Source organism: Sprattus sprattus (genome assembly GCF_963457725.1).
Source record: "Sprattus sprattus genome assembly, chromosome: 7".
Taxonomy (NCBI): domain Eukaryota; kingdom Metazoa; phylum Chordata; class Actinopteri; order Clupeiformes; family Clupeidae; genus Sprattus; species Sprattus sprattus.
The window spans coordinates 3937120-3950946 of record NC_137926.1 but is presented as its reverse complement, the minus strand read 5'-3'; the positions used below and the strand labels follow the sequence as shown (position 1 = coordinate 3950946).

The 13827-nt window shown below is 44.2% G+C and overlaps 1 protein-coding gene across 1 annotated transcript in view; it reads right to left on the bottom strand.

Annotated features, from left to right (window-relative positions):
- Positions 1-8858: 8858 nt before the first annotated feature.
- The window catches only part of mrrf (mitochondrial ribosome recycling factor), a 16060-nt gene continuing 11091 nt past the window's right edge, over positions 8859-13827 (bottom strand). The window contains exons 5-7 of the mRNA XM_080841523.1: positions 12189-12280; positions 10388-10547; positions 8859-9588 (exon numbers count right to left, since the gene is read on the bottom strand). Coding sequence (XP_080697649.1) covers positions 9511-9588; positions 10388-10547; positions 12189-12280 — 330 coding nt within the window. The 3' untranslated portion in view covers positions 8859-9510. The remainder of the gene's footprint in view (positions 9589-10387; positions 10548-12188; positions 12281-13827) is intronic.

The following is a 13827-nucleotide window of genomic DNA, read 5'->3' as shown; positions in this document are numbered from 1 at the left end:
GGGCGTAGGGACGCTGGAATGCTGCTATCTTTTTGATACATCATATCATATTACAAAGGGTGCACAGTCCACTCTTTCTTCGTTCAACATGAAACATTTAGGTTTTACACTGGCACCATATTTCTCTCGTGACACAATCTGCGCGGCTTCTCCCAGAAATGTACTAATATTTAGTTGATATCTCCAAGGAATGTGACTAATCGCACGTCTTTGATACACCCTCCCTATCTGTGATCCTGCCAAAAGTCCAAAGTAGTGTTTACACAGTTACTATTGTGTGGCTATCTGCTTGACAAAACCTCATTGTGTTTCGCCTACACCGTCCAGCCTGGTCCAGTCCATCGCTAGCATCAGCTCTGCTTGCCTGTAAGTAAAGGTGACTGCATGCCACTGAAAAGTACAATATGTGGTACAGTCTATGTTGTTTAGAGCACATGCGGGTTTAATAAATGGGAATTTGGCCTTGGTCTAATATTCATGAATTTGGAATATTATTAAAAGCTATACCACTCTAATGGAGTTATTAATCTGAATTTAAATCTTTGTATGTGTGTGTGTGTGTGTGTGTGTGTGTGTGTGTGTGTGTGTGTGTGTGTATGTATGGCTACAATACTTTCAGATGCCAGTTTTGATTAATGGAATTAAAATATTCCCTGAAATAACATACATCGTAGCTGTCAGTGTTTGGAAAACTGATCTAGTTTCATTAGGAAATTTCCTTTGGAAATGAACATTAAATGTATACATGACATGGCCTTAATGTTCGGTCATGGATAAAGTAAGACACTAACACACAAGAGGAGCTATAATGGAAAAGCAATAATCTGTATGTACACACACATTAAACATGACTGTCTTCACATTATGTCCTGTTTCCATGGCAGATAGTTCCCTGCCGTGGTCTTATCATCAGACATTACGATCAGATCAGACACACACCACTGAGTTTCACACACACTGATTGTTTGATTTGTGGCTCATACTTATAACCAGAAAATGTATGTTTAACATGACTGAAAGAAATGTTTGTACCAACTGAATGCTCATATGATTGCATGTGTATGCTAACAGCACATACTGTCTAAATGGCTTAAACGGTTCCTTCAAATGACATCTTGCATCAAAACAACTGATGTACATCAGCAACACCATTCAAATATCTAAACCTTTGAGAGTTCACATGCAAGCATTTAGACAAAGATTGTTTAGATAGTCACTACTGATTAAGTTCCATATAGTAAGAAACATCAAATGTAGTGAACTTCAAGGTATTTTTTTATGCAAATGGTATAGTGATGATAGAATGGAATACGGTATTGACCCTGGTAAATATTACCACACATGTAACCCTGGCTTCTTACTAGAGTGCCAGTATAAATTCAAACATTCAAACATAAAATCTCACATTCCTTATTATGTTTTCTAAATGTAAATCTTTGAAATTGTGCTTTTAACAACTATGATAATAAGTTACCCACTTTTATAGATGCTATTGAGTATTTACTATAACTATGATGAGGTACCAACCTGTGCCCGAGTTTGAGGTAGCTTTGGAAGATTCTGAGATTCTGAGGTGAGTTGCGTCATAAGATTTACCAACCTGTGCTGAGTTTGAGGTAGCTTTGTGAGGTTCTGAGGTGAGTTGCGTCATAAGATTTACCAACCTGTGCTAAGTTTGAGGTAGCTTTGTAAGGTCCTGAGGTGAGTTGCGTCATAAGATTTACCAACCTGTGCTAAGTTTGAGGTAGCTTTGTAAGATTCTGAGGTGAGTTGCGTCATAAGATTTACCAACCTGTGCTGAGTTTGAGGTAGCTTTGTGAGATTCTGAGGTGGGTTGCGTACGTCATAAGATTTACCAACCTGTGCTGAGTTTGAGGTAGCTTTGTAAGATTCTGAGGTGAGTTGCGTCATAAGATTTACCAACCTGTGCTAAGTTTGAGGTAGCTTTGTAAGGTCCTGAGGTGAGTTGCGTCATAAGATTTACCAACCTGTGCTAAGTTTGAGGTAGCTTTGTAAGATTCTGAGGTGGGTTGCGTGCGTCATAAGATTTACCAACCTGTGCTGAGTTTGAGGTAGCTTTGTAAGATTCTGAGGTGGGTTGCGTGCGTCATAAGATTTACCAACCTGTGCTGAGTTTGAGGTAGCTTTGTAAGATTCTGAGGTGAGTTGCGTGCGTCATAAGACATCCACCAGTTCTGCCCCTGTGACCTCTGAACTCTCGAGGTCCGTCTCCTGCCTCAGGTGTCGTCCACAGCACAGGGAGAAGATCAGGTACATGCAGATGAACAGGTAGATGGCCACCACTATCCACACCAGAGCCCCAAAGAGCACGAACGACAGGAGGTCACGGTCCATCTCACCCCTCGCCAAGACACACACACCAGGGGAGACAGAAGGAGAAGGGAGGAAGAGAGAGAGGGGGACAGTATAGACTAGCACTCGGTCTCTATGGTAACAGGCAATCACAGAGTGAAGAGCTGATGAGGTCAATATCTTTGAGCAAACAGAAGGTCATGAGGTCCATCTGAACTGCATTTGCACTCAACAAAAGTATAAACAAAATGTTTATTTAATTTATCTCAAATTCCTCTCACTGCAGGTTTTATAGTGGCATTTTAATGTGTCCCGTCCAAACAAAAACAAAAGTGTTGTGTTTATATTTGTGTTGAGTGTATGTGTTCATAGTGACATGACGTTTCCTTGCAGATCTCGTGGTCTGGTGATCTTGACAGGTAACAGATTGAACCCAGACATTATGACTTAACATTTTTAAGTGTGCCATTTTTTCTTTTATAATTTAGCGTCTGCCTCAAGTCTCTTAGATAAAACTGAACAATAATTTCTCATGGATGATTTAATGAAACTGAAATACTGGGTTCTGTGAGACAGTCTCATTCATATTTCTGTGGTGTGAGTTTACTTTATATAATCTTTCAAACATTCTGCTGGTCCAAGGCCATAAACAGCACCACTATATTACAAGATATTGTAAGGCTTTTGAAGTTTGATGACGATTTGCAGTACAGTATCAGCACAACCAGCTCACTGTCTCCCTCTGCAGGTGACTGAATGAAACAATTTCCCTTTGAATAAAATAACAGCCCCTTATCTGAGAGTGTATTCTCTCAGCTACACATAGGCAACTGAACCAAGCCGTAGGTTTAATAGCAAAGGAGGTAGTTCTGCTAAATGAGAGATCCTGGATTTGAATGGCTCTTTAAATGACTGACCATTTACACTTCTCCCTTTCCAACACCTGCCAAGTTGTTTGGCCTTTTCCCACATGAGGAACACCGAAAGGCTTTTCAAAGCTTCCGGCAGAGAGCCCAACATCATTCATTTCTCCAATGCAGCGCTCTTGTGGAAATTGTGGCAATAAGAGGGTTGACAGGCTTGTTCTCTGTCGGAATAAAGGGCTTGAGTGTGGATGGTTCTAGAACAGTCAAGCACTCTTAGGGATGTGGGGGGCGGGCGGGGGGGGGGAGGAGGGGGGGTTCTGAGAGTGAGGCCTTTCCCCTTCCTCTCCAAACAGATGAAGAAGCCTTGAGCTCCCTGAGCTTCTGCCATGAGTTCATGCTTTACGTCTGGATAAAGCACAGTCCTGCTCACATAATCAGTTGCATACGCGGTGTCTTTTCCCTTTCTTTCTCTTTTTTTTTTTTTCAACAGAGATGCTATCAGTGGGTGTTTGGTTGGTATAAAATGTGGCGACCTCATGAAGAAGTCACCACAGGCTCCCTCTGTGACATTATGAACAATGACTCCTTAAACACAATATATTGGGATGTATGGACATATTGCAGTAACCCCTTGAGTATAGTACAAGTGATGCACTGTCTTACCATGGTCTTGCTATCAGCATGTTGTACCACAAACAGACACATGGGGGAGTATTGACTCAATTTTGTGTTGGTCAGTGTTGTTCTCGAGATGTCTATGGGACTGAAAGAAAATGTGTTGTTATGGTATAAGCAGGGAACAGTGATAAAAAATAAAGTCACCCTATAGTTATATGAAGCACTGGTTACTTATTCAAACTCTGAACTACTTTAAAAAACAAGTACAACGTCAATGTAAGATTTTCAGCTGTGTCCAGCTATAAATAGTTTTCCCTTCCACTATCCTTTTACAGCATATGCTTAGTTATTTTAATAAATCTAGTTAAAATGTAAGTGTAAGCGTAAAATGTTAGATCTGAGGCCAAAATACTAAGCAATTTGAGGCCGCATACAAACAACATCACTTCCTCCTACCCCTGGCCTCATCCTCTCCTCTTAAACATGAATGACAGCTCACCCCATCAAACCAGGAGACCTCACCTAGATATATTTATATAAATGGCCTCCCCTTCCTCCTTCAGTATCAACTTCAAGACCTTTAGTCTGACACACACACACACACACACACATACAGAGAGAGAGAGGGAGAGCAAGCAAGTAAGGGAGGGGGTTTAATCATCATGTAATTAATATTCTGAGGGAAAGAAACTACATGAGGAACCAATTATTCAATAACCCCCCCACCCCCCCTTTCACCTCCCCCATTCCTCTACCAGCCCCCCCCCCCCAACCCCCCACCCCTACGTGATGGACAGTGTGCGTATCTACACTCCGAGTAGCTCACCTCCTGCCTGGTTGCCATGGCACTGTCAGCTCACAAATACGATGAGGTCCGATATCACCAGCCACCACTGCCGCCAACGGCTAGGGTCCTGAGCCTCGGTGGCTAGGTAATTGAGATCAGATGCGCTGTGCGCCGCGACCTGTGCTCTGGGTAACCTGGAAGCATTTATTTTATGGAAAAGATGTTTAGTTAAGTGCAGCACTGGTCGCCTAATGAGTCTGGGCCCAGGCCCTGTGATGAATATGATTGGTGAAAGCTCTGAAGGCTGGTTCCTGAGTCCTTTCCTTCCTCTCGCATCGAATTACAGATTAGCAGACTTCCTGTCCAGTTCCAACATTTGCTTTACAAATGATAGTTTCTTTTGTTATAAGGGGTTATCATGTATTACTTCAAATGTATTAGTCTCTTTTTTCTCTCCTCTCTCCCATTTCTCCCCTCTTCTTCTTTCCCTTGAGCAGAACTCCTGGTAAAAAGGCCCTCGGAGCCAATTTGGGACGAATGAGAATTAGAAGCATCTGACCGACCGACTGGCTCGCTGCCATCCTTCCTTTGCAATGATGCTCAAATAATTTTTCCTTCTTTTTTGGGAGTTTTGGGGTTAGCGGAGACTGTTTAAGCCCACTTTGGTTTCACCTCAGAAAAGATCTGAAATGCTGAGAAGTCAAATCCCAACACCTTCAACCCTCTTGAGCATCATCAGTGCTTTCACAGCTCTTGACTCAGTAGGAATGTTGCTCAGTTCAAGACAAATTTACAGATTTTAATGGGCTGTTAGTAGATTACGAGAGTGATAACGGAAACAGCTAGCTAAAGCTGTCCAAACTGAAAAACTAATACTACAACTAATGACACTTTCACATGTTGTGTCATCATTACAAGCAATTAAAGATTAGGTATATTTTTCATAGTTGCGTGTATCTATTTCATTCATACGAATATAGGGATGCTATAAATGTTCTGTCATTCCAATATTCTGATGCTATTTTGTTAAAGTAAAATCTGGAAAAGTTTCATAGTTCTAATGAATCTATCATTTGTATGGGACACATGTCAACAACTTGTGGCGTGTGTGCCCATGTCGAAGGTCTCAAAAGTCTCGTTTTATTTGTATTTTTTAACAGGTGTCTCCTGTCCAGATTTGGCTTATGAATTGGGCTGTTCGCCATTCACGTCAAGCCCTGCCCTGCCCTGACCCCACCCCTAACCTCTTCCCTCACCCTAAATCCACCATCGTCAATTGCTCCAGTCCAGAGGAACGCATAAGCTACTATTCGGATATGGGGGATATCTTGCGGACCCCTCGTCACTTAACATCAAGACTCGAGCAGGAAATTTTGCCGGACACAAAGCTAAATATATAATTCCTCCCGTGCCGGTAATCATAATGTCCAGACGATTTGAAAAGACAGTTTAACCACTCTTAACTCAAAGACGCTCTTGTTCAGGGAGACTGCGAGCGAGCCGGCACACGTGCACATCCAGGGGTTACCGAACCTAATAACCGCATATTTTAGTGGGCTGGAACTATGTGCAGGCTCAGGTCATTATGTCCCGGATGCTCACGCTAAACTATTTCCCTATACCTTTGACTACTTACCTGATTACCGTGTTATTGCTCCCCTGGTTATCTGAGGAACATAGACCTATCCTATTTCTCATCTAAGTAGGCCATCACTTAAACCAATAGCAATCGGGGTTTTTTAATTTATTTAATTGAATAATGTTGAAGTATGTAACATTTTTGGTAACGCTGTGAGAAATTCTAATTCATATTCATTTAAAATCCAACCAAAAACGTCATATTCATCTCCGTTGTACTCTATTTCCTTGAAACTGTATAGGCCTTCTCCTATAGCCTACAGCATTATGACCAATGTGTCAAGGGCAATAACTGGTACAGCAAGAAAAGATATGCTAAATACACATTATAATTTCTCAAGATGGATTTTATACTGACCCACTAGATGAGTTATGCATAATGTATGGGAGCGCGCGCTCTCTCCACCTTTTGCCTCTCTTACACTCCCTGGAAACCGCGAGCGCTTTTCTGAATATCGAGTCTGTTAATTTTCAGCACAGCCTGCCCTCACAGAACAGCAGACATCAAACAAAGCTTTCCATCTAAGGCGAAGAGCATTTTTACGCTTTAACTGATTGGATTCTTGATGAGACAGTCGGGTGGCTCGTGCACTTAAGAGGCGAGAACACGACGGGCATTCGGGAGCCTATTCGGTGCCTGTGAAGTGATTAAACGCGCTCTCGAGCCTCCCGCAACTGTCTGAACGTCCGGTGCATATGCAGGGCATAATCAGCCGACTGGTGTGTGTAATAGACTTTCTCTTTGCAGGAGACCCCAGTTGTCAGTCAAGTGCTAGCACTTACCAAACCATGCATGTCGGTATTACTCCATTGTCACGAGACTGAAATTGTGAATAATTCCGTTCTGCTGAATAATAATATGCATAAAACCACAGAACCAATGCAGGGGAGTGTGACGTGTGTGTGTGTGTGTGTGTGTGTGTGTGTGTGAAAACCAGTCGTATATAGACCATATGGGTTATGAAGGACATTGCATTACAGGCAAATTCAACCCTCACTTATATATCCACTATTTTATGGTATCTCCTGTGGTCATAAGATTTGATAAGAGAAGGCGTGACGGATAATGACCAGTAACAATGTCCATGGGGACAAAAGGGCCCTACTCCCAGAATACCGCATAAACTAATACACTATCAATTTAAACATTAACCAAGTCAATTTCTGGTTGTATATTTTCAACGGCACAGAAGGACAAACATTTGGTCTCCTCGCTGCCACCCCCCCCTATCCGCTCCATCGTGTGTGTGTGTGTGTGTGTGTGTGTGTGTGTGTGTGTGTGTGTGTGTGTGTGAGTGAGTAGTAAACAGCGAGCGAGACGTACAGTAATCCGGTTGATAAATGTCAAGTGAAATGGAGCCCATCAGCTGAAAGCAATTTCCAGGGCAGCGTTGAGGAGCCAAGGAACTCAGGATTTTTCACCCTTCCATCTATCATGTGCCTCTGTTTCAGGCCAAGGTACACAATGCCCCCCAAATTGCTGACATATGGACCCAGGAACCACCACACCACATCACCCCCCCCCCCTACCCAAGTCCCGCCCCCCCGCCCCTTGCTATTCACTGCCTTTCCTTGCTGCGTGTTTGTTTTGTTGACCCCGCTGATGTTTTGTCCATTTAAGTTTGTTCTTTTTTCCGCAGAGCGGACGTAGTTGTTAACACATTGTTGTGTCTGCTGTAACGGCTTGGGCTGAGGAGATCTGATCCTTAAAATTGCACACATAAGTGGCCACGCGTGACATCATCATGCAACAGGGATGAGTTGAATTAGCATGAGCACGTTACAGATGAAATATTAAAAAAGCAGTCAGGCGACACCGTAGCCCAGATAAGGACGCAGATGTGTCCCCTCACAGATGAAACACACACACACACACACACACACACACACACACACACACGGTAAGATGACTAATGAACATGGGACGGCCTTCATTTCCCAGGCAACCCTGAGTTTTTTCTCTCTCTCTCTCTATCAGTCCTTTAGTTCTCTCTCTCTCTCTGTCCTTTAGTTCTCTCTCTCTCTATCAGTCCTTTAGTTCTCTCTCTCTTTCTCGCTATCAGTCCTTTAGTTCTCGCTCTCTCTCTCTCTATCAGTCCTTTAGTTCTCTCTCTCTCTCTCTATCAGTCCTTTAGTTCTCTCTCTCTCTCTCTATCAGTCCTTTAGTTCTCTCTCTCCCTCTCTATCAGTCCTTTAGTTCTCTCTCTCTCTATCAGTCCTTTAGTTCTCTCTCTCTCTCTCTATCAGTCCTTTAGTTCTCTCTCTCTCTCTCTCTATCAGTCCTTTAGTTCTCTCTCTCTCTATCAGTCCTTTAGTTCTCTCTCTCTCTCTCTCCATCAGTCCTTTAGTTCTCTCTCTCTCTATATCAGTCATTTAGTTCTCTCTCAATCCCTCCTTCTCTCTCTCTCTCCATCCCTCCTTCTCTCCATCCCAGCCAAACCTGAGTTTACTCTCTCTCTCTCTCTCTCTCTCTCTATCAGTCCTTTAGTTCTCTCTCCATCCCTCCTTCTCTCTCTCTCTCTCCATCCCTCCTTCTCTCCATCCCAGGCAAACCTGAGTTGAAACAAACTCTGAAGCGAAGGACTTCAAAACACGCGGCAGGAAACAAAACGCAGACAAAGCAGCCCTCAACAGCGGAAGAGTGATGTGTTCGATTTATTGTGTTTACATTGGTAGCTATACAATTAATTCTCACAAATTGATGGAAACAGTGACCCCCGACCATCAAGTGGCTCTCCCACAACACACACACACACAACACACACACACACACAACACACACACACACACAGCACACACACACATACACACACACCCATGAATCTGAAACAAATGTTGGCAGGAGCGTTAATGCGTTCTCCTCCCGATCCACAGAGACGCTCCCCAACCCTGCAGAAGCCACACAGTTTACATCCAGTGCATTCCCCGTCTACATAAACACACACACACACACACATAAACACAGTGCTTTGTGGCGATGCCGTGATTAGGAGGAGGACCCCCCAATCCCATTAAAAGTCAATTTTTTTCTCTTCCGTAGTTTGTTTGAAGACTTGAAGGCGGACGGTGGAGCCAGCAGCCACTGGCGTGCCGTGCCAACATTTGTTTACGCACGGGAGAGGCACACTTCTGACTGCGCCAAATGCCACCCTCCAGTTCCCCTGTTCCTCCATCATCGCAATCACTGAGTCTTTTGTGTGTACGTTTTTTTTCTTCCTTTTTTTCCCTATCGCAGTTGTATCACGTACTGTCCCAGACTCCGACCTGTCGGCTGACGCACAGGCCACCTCACCCTAGCAGCTCCTTGGTCTTCAGAGCCAGCTGTTTGTCGACGTCTGCAGCGTAGGTGTCCATCATCTGTTGGATCTGTTGAAGCAGAGATGACGACAGCACAGAAGAATAAAGCTAGCACCCAGATTAAGACATTTATCTTTCTTATTGTTTCTCCTCAGCTATGGTTCTTCAAGTATACATTACAAGTCTATCGTTTTAGAAACATTTTGTTGTAAGTACGAAAAATAGTCCTCCAAAGCAACAACACACAGATGCAAGATTCTTTATCATTCATCAACATCAGAATGTCAAAACAATATTTAGCCTCTTGGGGTCAGTCACGACTTTGACACCGTATGGTGAAAGTCTGGAGACTACTCATTCCAATTGGTCAACTAGAAGACCGCAGAAAGTCAACAAGGCTATTTCTACAGTCCTCTTAATCAAAGATTTTCAATCCTGTTGGTCAGCTAGATTTTCATTCCTATTGGTCAGCTAGATTTTCATTCCAATTGGTCAACTAGAAGTATTACTAGAAGGCCGCAGAAAGTCAACAAGGCTATTTCTACAGTCCTCTTAAACAAAGATTTTCAATCCTATTGGTCAGCTAGATTTTCTTTCCAATTGGTCAACTAGAAGAAGTATTACTAGAAGACCGCAGAAAGTCAACAAGGCTATTTCTACAGTCCTCTTAGTCAAAGATTTTCAATCCTACTGTGAGCCCCGTCTTCTTGAGACATTTGGACTTGTTTCAAAATGTCAAAAGCTGTTAATGTTCTAACCGTCTTTAATCCACATTTCACCACCCCGACTGTCTCCAGACGAACATGTTATATATACGTATGGACGACGCCAGACGCCACGCGAATGAGTAGCGGCGTTTCGGTCGTACCTGTTTTTCTATTATCCGAATGGTGTCTTCGGAGACGCCCTCCTTGGCCTTCTTCAGTTGGCTCAGAGCGCCAGAGCGGACCCTCCGCAGCGAGTCTTTGGACTTGTTGCTGAACTGCTTGGCCAACTTGGCCAGGTTCTCTCTGTGCTCCCTGGTCACCCTGTGCCAAAAAGAACAGACGTATCAGGGAAGGCCTTCCAGATGCATCAGTGAAGGCCTTCCAGACGCATCAGTTAAGGAGCCATTTTCTACCATTTCTTTTTAATGTGTACATGCTTCCCTTCCCTACCAAAGATATTCATATACAGAAAAAAAAAGTGACAAAAAGCTTGCTTAAAGAAAGAAGTGAAGGACTTCCAGACGCATCAGTTAAGGAGCCATTTTCTACCATATGCATCCAGCGCATATTTCTTTTTAATGTGTTCATGCTTCCCTCCCCTTTTTATCCAAAGATATTCATATACAGAAAAAAAAAAAAGTGACAAAAAGCTCTTGCTTAAAGAGAGAACCCAAACACTTCTTTGGACCTGACAGCCCTGTCAGTGTCGATTACTTAGAAAAAAACAGTCATCTGCCTTTTCCGCCTAGCGACATGCACCACTTCAATACAACTCGGCAGTTCAACACCTTATGCCATGGTTTAAAAAAAAAAATCAACTGAAGAAACTGAAAAAAGACTAGTCAATTCTTTAACAGGTGTGAAAGTTCCTCCCCTTTCATAATTGGCATTTGCCGCCGATCTTTTGTAAACATTCCAAGCTGTAGTGTCTGTTTACTACAAACAATGTCCGTAATTAGTCGTTCCGAGCCAATCAAGCTGGCCGTGCTCTATGGAAATGCAAATGCATCTTGCATGCTTCGCTTGATTGCACCCCCAAATAAACGCAAACCCGCCCCACCCCCCTCAGCACACCCACACACACACACACACACACACACACACACACACACACACACACACACCCCCCCTCAGCACACATCCAAAGCACTTTGACAAGCACCTGCTGCTGTATCTGCATGGCTTCACAATCAAACATTTTTGTGGCGGAGAGAAAGAGGAAGCAACACATGAAGTTATTTTGGCTTGGCGGCAGAGACGTGTCTCGGTCAGCGAGACCACAGCGGAGATTTTTCCTTCCCCCCTTTTGTGTAATTTTCTAGAGCTGAATACAGATCCTCTGCTGTTCATAATACATAAATAAATAAAGTATGAAGTGAAATTGTAGAGCAGGGTCTGCATAGTGGGAAAGGCCTCGGGGCCACCTGTTTTCACACTGAATACATACAATCTAGCGCAGTGGCAATGGTGCCATTTAACAGGAACAGAAAAAACAGGTCTCGTGGGATGGCAGGACAGATTTTAGAGGCAAGTGAAAAAACTGAAAGTGAGTAAGTGTGAGTGATGACTTGAGCACAAGTGAGAGTGATGAGAGAGATTCACAGAGAGAGAGAGAGAGAGAGAGAGGGACAGAGAGAGAGAGAGAAAGAGGGAGAGAGAGAGAGAAAGAAAGAGAGAGAGGGGGACAGAGAGAGAGAAGGAGAGAGAGAGAGGGACATAGAGAGAGAGATATACAAGGGGAGAGAGAGGATAGAGAGAGAGAAGGAAAGAGAGAGAGAGAAGGAGAGAGAGAGAGGGACAGAGACAAGGGGAGAGAGAGAAGGAAAGAGAGAGAGAGAGAGAGAAAGAGAGCGAGAGAGAGAAGGAGAGAGAGAGAGAGAGAAGGAAAAGGAGAGAAGGAGAGAGAGAGAGAGAGAGAGTGAGAGAATGCCCTCTGCACCTCTCCAGGCTGAATGAACTCACATGGGAATGGGCACTCTGATGATGCTGCCCTCCACCTCTGGGTTGAGTTTCATGCTGCTCTCTCGGAGGGCGCTGGTCACAGCCGCCGTGGCCTGGGGGCACAGATCAGATCAGATCAGGGCGAGAGACGTTAGCGTTAGCGTTAGCAGGGGGGTTAATGACTGCCAGCTGCGCCGCTGCAGTTGAACCCCAATATTCACCCAGTCCAGCCGGACATCTCAACGGTGACCCTGAGTAGCACCTATGCCACCCACACATCCCCACCACAACCCCTCGACACATCTCAACAAGGTCTTATCCACATAGCCCATTGCCTGCTAGTCTGAGGAACAAAAGCACTGGATTGTATGTAGGTTAGGATACGTTAATAGGTTCGCATAGTCTATTATATGTGTATTATATGTTATAGGTATATATGTCAGTATTATATGTATAGGCTGTTATATGTATATTTGTTAGTATTATATGTAGGTTGTTATATGCTTAGCATACTGTATTGTATATTTATCTTGTATATTTAGTAAGGTTAATTAGGTTATTATATGTTTATTATGTGTAAATAATGTTCAGAGTACTTGTGCAGTGTGTATGTCATGTTTTGTTCTGTTATACTTTGTTGTGTTATGGTAGGTCTTTTTGGGCGGTGCCTTGTCTTAAGAATTTCAGTGTCCAGTCTGACCCTGTGTCATTTTGTGCATCTGACAAATAAAAAAAAGACTTGAGACTTGAGACTTGAGCACAGTCAAGCTGGATTTAGGTTTCCTTTCTAGAGTCTAGGGAGGTGTTTGAAGGAAGAGATGTTGCCCCTGCGATAGCTCATCTGTTTTAAGTACGTGTGAAAATATTGTTTAAACCTCAAGATTTCACCTGAAGTTTGTATACTTTTCTCCTTCCCCTTGATTGAATAGAATTTAAATATCTAAAAATATACTCATATTGTCAACTTGCCCTAACGAATGAGAACGAAAGAAGCGACGGATCCCGACGGAGCAGAAACGCAGGCATGGACAGAAACCGCATGGAGAAGTAACGCATGCATGGAGCAGAAACCGCATGCATGGAGCAGAAACCGCATGCATGGAGCAGAAACCGCATGCATCGAGCAGAAACGCATGCATGGAGCAGAAACGCATGCATGGAGCAGAAACGCATGCATGGAGCAGAAACCGCATGCATGGACAGACACTGCATGGAGCAGAAACGCATGCATGGAGCAGAAACGCATGCATGGAGCAGAAACGCAGGCATGGAGCAGAAACCGCATGCATGGACACACACTGCATGGAGCAGAAACCGCATGCATGGACACACACTGCATGGAGCGCCACCCAGGTGAGTGCAGGGGGTGGGTGGGGGGGGTGGGGGGGCAGTTGTTCGTGTCGGATCTCTCTGTTCAGTGCAAGAGCTTGAGATAACAGGGGAAGTTTTGGGAGGGAGTCTTTAGGGGGGGGTGAGGTGGGGGTGGGGGAGGGGGGGGGGGGCGGAGGAATCACACCCCCGTGTGGAAGTGCCCGGGGGGCGCTGTCAGAGCCCGCTCCTCTGGGACGAGGCTGAGGGGTTGCAGCACAGGGCGTCGACCCCTGATGACTTCCACCTGGGGCCTCGGACTGCCTTACCCAGCATGCACCAGGCTGCGCCA